This window comes from Microplitis mediator, chromosome 6 (genome assembly GCF_029852145.1).
Source record: "Microplitis mediator isolate UGA2020A chromosome 6, iyMicMedi2.1, whole genome shotgun sequence".
NCBI classification, from domain to species: Eukaryota; Metazoa; Arthropoda; class Insecta; order Hymenoptera; family Braconidae; genus Microplitis; species Microplitis mediator.
Window position 1 is genome coordinate 23,042,048 of NC_079974.1, and position 4,862 is coordinate 23,046,909.

The 4,862-nt window shown below is 29.2% G+C and overlaps 1 protein-coding gene across 1 annotated transcript; it reads right to left on the bottom strand.

The window, feature by feature from the left end:
- Positions 1–225: 225 nt before the first annotated feature.
- Positions 226–1,513, bottom strand: LOC130670587 (PI-PLC X domain-containing protein 2-like). Its single transcript, XM_057474001.1, has 4 exons — positions 1,410–1,513; positions 1,141–1,336; positions 762–1,015; positions 226–677 (listed from the first exon to the last, which is right to left on the bottom strand). Exons 1-4 carry the CDS (start codon positions 1,506–1,508, stop codon positions 378–380), a joined length of 849 nt encoding a protein of 282 aa, XP_057329984.1. The 5' UTR covers positions 1,509–1,513; the 3' UTR covers positions 226–377.
- Positions 1,514–4,862: the final 3,349 nt, after the last annotated feature.

The window sequence follows — 4,862 nt, forward strand, 5'->3', positions numbered from 1 at the left end:
ACCATCTGGATTATAAATATAACTATCCAGAGTATTAACAATAATTAATTCTGGTTAACATGCAGGATCGTAACAATTATTATAAATATGGTAATTGTTACGATCTAGATGATTTATACAATCATCTAGATACCCTGCTTAAACAAAACGCTTTACTCAATGATGAATGTATATCTATATAGTAGTAAAATTGAATCGTTCTGAATCGTTTCTTTCAATCAGGGTAGTATTCACTACTATCGAATTGCTGGTAAAAATTTTTACCATAACTAGATAGTAATTCCTATTATTTAATTTTCTCAGTGTAGCAATGAATATTACTCAACACCATTTCAAAATATCTTAGTAATACGTTTGAATTAACAATAAATATAAATTTAACGTCTATGAGGATTTTCGGCTCGCATTAAGTTGCTTCGTATGGCAAGTTCAACAATTCCACTAGCGTCAATAAAATCCACCGCGACAATATTCGCAGACCCAGAGTGGTCATCGTTGTACCAGCCTGTAATAAGTGGTCCAGCTTCGACGCCAAATTCACGCAATGATTTTCTACTTTGGCCAAAATAGTAAGCCGCAGCATCGGCTATTATCATCGAACTGTCTAACGTCACTTCAGCCATTACAGCCCTCAGACAATCAATCAGAAAGTGTTCTCTATTAATAGTTAACAATCTCTTTTACAATAGTTCTAAATTTTGATCTAAAATTTTGTTTCAAATAGACAAATTGATAACTTACGGGCAATAATCCCGAGTTACATTTTCAGCGCGATTAATGTAAGCATAAAGTTCTGGTATACTTCTAACATTACCCCATTCTTGAAGTATTCTCGCCCATAGGTAATGTGAATCGTGGTTGATCCTGCCACGGTAACTTAAAATAAGTCTTTTACCATGTGACCAGAAATCACCTAAAGTCAGTTTCTGAACGAATGTTGATTTGTAACGATAAGCTTCTAACTCTTTACTAATGAACGTCAAAAATTCAATATAATCTTTAACAGAATAAAACCCTGCAAGAAACGAAAAATATTTCATCTTTGACAATTTAGGGCTTTGGTGTAAAGCTTTGGGCTTTGAATTGAATCATATTCATTTGCAAATATTTGAATGCTGTGAACATATATATGAAACTAACCGAGAGGAAATTCCTTGAAACTGACAATAACTATTTCATCTGTATTTTTCATGAACTCTTTTATGTCTTGAAGTATTTGATCGAGAGGTTGCATTTTAAATGTCCCGTGACAAACCCAGTATTCGTTGTCATGAATGCAGGGTCTTATGTCCAAATATCGTGCCCCGGAGATCAATTGGTCCAAGACACTTCTGTCCTGTTTGAAAAAATCAATTATTGCTGTCCAAGTATTTTTGATAATTCATTTTTATAAATGGGCAATTTTTTACTTGTGTTACTGTGTATCTTTGGAGGATTGTTGGAGGTAATTCTTCGCTGTATGATCCAGAATTATGGGTCCCTGGGATAAATAAATCCCCGATTGCCATATCCATCAGCTCCACTTTGTGTTTACTCATCCAATCAGGGTGTGTTGACAGGCAGGCCTTTTTTTTAATTGTATCATTTCTTACCCAAGCTCCATAGTATCCTAATCTCGAAAAATTTATAAATTATAGGCGAACTAAGACTCTGAGTCTAATGAAGCTGAGAAATTAATGAACTTTTTTTTTTTTACTAAAAGCAAAAACTTTTTTCCCTTTTATTTATAATCTCAGAGAAATTAGACCGATTTCCACAGGTCATTTGAAGTAATTATTCTTTTTTATTTTCTTAATTTTTAGTCAGAGTGGGGTAGCGTCAAAAAATAAAGACACAGAAAACAAAGAACCCGATGAAAAATGATTTTATACAATTGTATAAAATTATATACAAAAAATGGCCCGATCCAATTGTATACACACTGAAAAAAAAGTTTTTTTCCACCTTGAAAATTTTTCCCTCCCGTAAAGAACCTGGTATTCTAGTTTTTAAAATACCAAAGTTTTTTTCCCACACTAATAAGTATTCTGATTGCTAAAAAACTCGGTTTCCTTCTCAGCAAAATACCAAAATAAAAAATATGGCTGACTTAACCTCACTCAGTTGACACATATTTAAGTAATGTTTATTTTACTACGAGCCTTTTTTTAATAATATTAAATTAACTTCTAATTTTAAAAGTTGTATTTATAATAAAATTACTGGAAAATTTAATTTCTATAAAATGTAGTGATTAGGATGTAATTATAATTACTGCGGTTGCTATGGTAACGCAGCATTAAGTTTTAGCTCTAGAAAAAACTTAGATATTCTCAGGGGAAAAATACCAGTTTTTTAATATTAAGAAACTTATACTGGATATTAAAATACTCGGGTAAAAATATTTTGTATCCTGGGAGGAAAAAAACTTTTTTTTCAGTGTAACTACATAGAAATTGTATACAATTCTATACAATTTGTATACAAGTCTATATAATTATATACAATTTTATACAAATTATATACAATTCTATATAATTATATACAATTCTATATAATTGCAATATGTAGAATTGTATATAATTATATATAGTTTGTATAGAATTATATACAATTTCTATACAATTGGATCGGGCCATTTTTTCTATCCAATTATATATAGTCTATATATAATTATATATAGTCCATACCCATACGAAAAAAATATACATCCGGATATATCCGGGCAAATCTGGAATATGTCGCATATATGCAACATATATATAAATATATGTCTCATATATACAGATTTGCCCGGATATATCCGGATATATATTTTTTTCGTATGGGTATATAATTGATATATAATTCTATACAATTGTATAAAATCTTTTTTCATCGGGAATTGGATTCGATAAAAAAAATTTTGACAACTTGCCTACTAAATTTAAAAGATATATATGTATATTTTTTTTACCTACACATTGTTCGACATAAGTCGAATCTAATGAATAGTACGCTTCTGTAGGTGGTACTCCTGTTTTTATAAAACCACTCAACTCAGTGGGATAGTACGTGAAAAGAGGCTCGTTTTCAATCATTCCCCAAATACTATAATAAAGTATCAAAATATCACCTCTCTGGAAATCTTCAACGAACCAATAAATAACAATTTGACCTCTAATCAGTGCGCTATCATTTAATGTCGAGTAAAATAATATTATTTGTGCGGTCTCAAACTCTTTTTCTCCATAGTACGAATTCACGGATCTCAAAAAAATTATTAAAACCAAAATAAACCCGCGGACACCCGCGAGCTCCATTATTGTTTATTAAGCTCGAAACACTGGAAAAATACTGAAATTTTTATTTATACTCAATTTTAGTCCGTAAGTTGTTTGTTTCCTTTCTATAAAAACGGTATTACCCGATTACTCTATTCTTAATCTGAATGGTCGTAAATCATAACTATTTGAAGACAAGTACATTTAATGCTCAATTAAATTAGTCTATTTTTAAAATATACTCATGCTTGAAATTTGTTTGTGGCAATAAAAATGTTTATACGCTTGAAAAAAACTTTGAACAATTAAATACTTTCGTTATCAACGTTTACGAGTTACCTATTTTAGAACATATTGATAACACTACAGTCTGAATTTTCTTTACCAACTTATTATTTTTTTTAGTTTACCTCTCAAAATTTTCAATCATCTGATTTTTTGGATTTTATTTTAGTTTTGCTCAATAAGAAAAAAAATTTGATCTAGGGTCTGAGTAAAATGAAATACATCTCCTATTATCAAAGCAGCCGCTTCTTATATTAACAATACATTTATATAAAATTTTCTGTCCATATTCAAAAAAAGGAGACAAAATTTCCAAAAATTAATTTTTATTGCACGACTCATGATGCGAAGCATCTGAGATGTGCTTTATGATCGAAAAATTTAATTCGCCTCACTTCGGCAACTATTTCAATTATTATACCCTTGTTAGTTTACGGAATTGAGATATGTTGCATACTATTTTGAAGATAATTTAATGGAGATTAGTTCCATACTTTTCAAAAATTTATTTAGTTCAATAAAAAAGGAAAAAACATCAAAATAGTCTAAAAAAATTTCCTGTCCGTCAAGTATGAAACCCGTAGACACAATAACTTACGAAAAAATGCAGTAATTGAATCAAATTTTTTTTTTTTAATTCGTTGAAAGATTTGTAGATCCCCTATTGCTACTGGCTAGGTAATTCAGTGTCGTTTAATAACAATTAATAAAAGAATAAAAAGGCTGTATAACTATATCTATATATATCGATGTCAAATTAAAATGGATGCCGATATATCTATACCTATACATTATACGTACATTTATCCCACCAGGGGCGCTTGCGAATTACCATCCTAGTGTAGCTGTTTTTTTTTTTTTTGCTAATTGGTAAACCTGAATTGTTTCAGTTCAATTTTTTTTTATTTACATATATTTTTTTTGCTTTTGTTATTAATCGAGATATTTTGAGTAGGTTCTTTCATAATTATATAAATAATACTAATATAATTTAAAAAAAAAAAATATTTAAGAAAAGAAAATTTTATATATTTTAAATTTATTCGTGCTTCCCGCCATTTTTTTATGATTATTTTATTATTTCATAATAAATGAGCATTATGAGTCGCGCACTTTTGGATTTTCCAAATTTTTTCTTTCTACAATTTTCACTTATTCTCGAGTCGAAATATTAGACGTAAATTTAACATTCTTAACGTTTAAAACGTAAATTGAACGTTCCTAACGTTTTAAACGTAAATTGAATATCATTAACGTTTTAATTGTAAATTGAACGATTTTTCTGTATTTTGGTTCGTAAAAAATTGGTAATTTAATGAGTTATGATCTTAGTTT

Coding starts and splice junctions, on each gene's coding strand:
- LOC130670587 (XM_057474001.1), bottom strand. CDS start 1,508: ATGGCAATCGGGGATTTATTTATCCCAGGGACCCATAATTCTGGATCA. Junction 1,016..1,140: donor TTTCAAGGAATTTCCTCTCG/GTTAGTTTCATA, acceptor CGTTTCTTGCAG/GGTTTTATTCTGTTAAAGAT. Junction 678..761: donor ACATTAATCGCGCTGAAAAT/GTAACTCGGGAT, acceptor CTATTGTAAAAG/AGATTGTTAACTATTAATAG.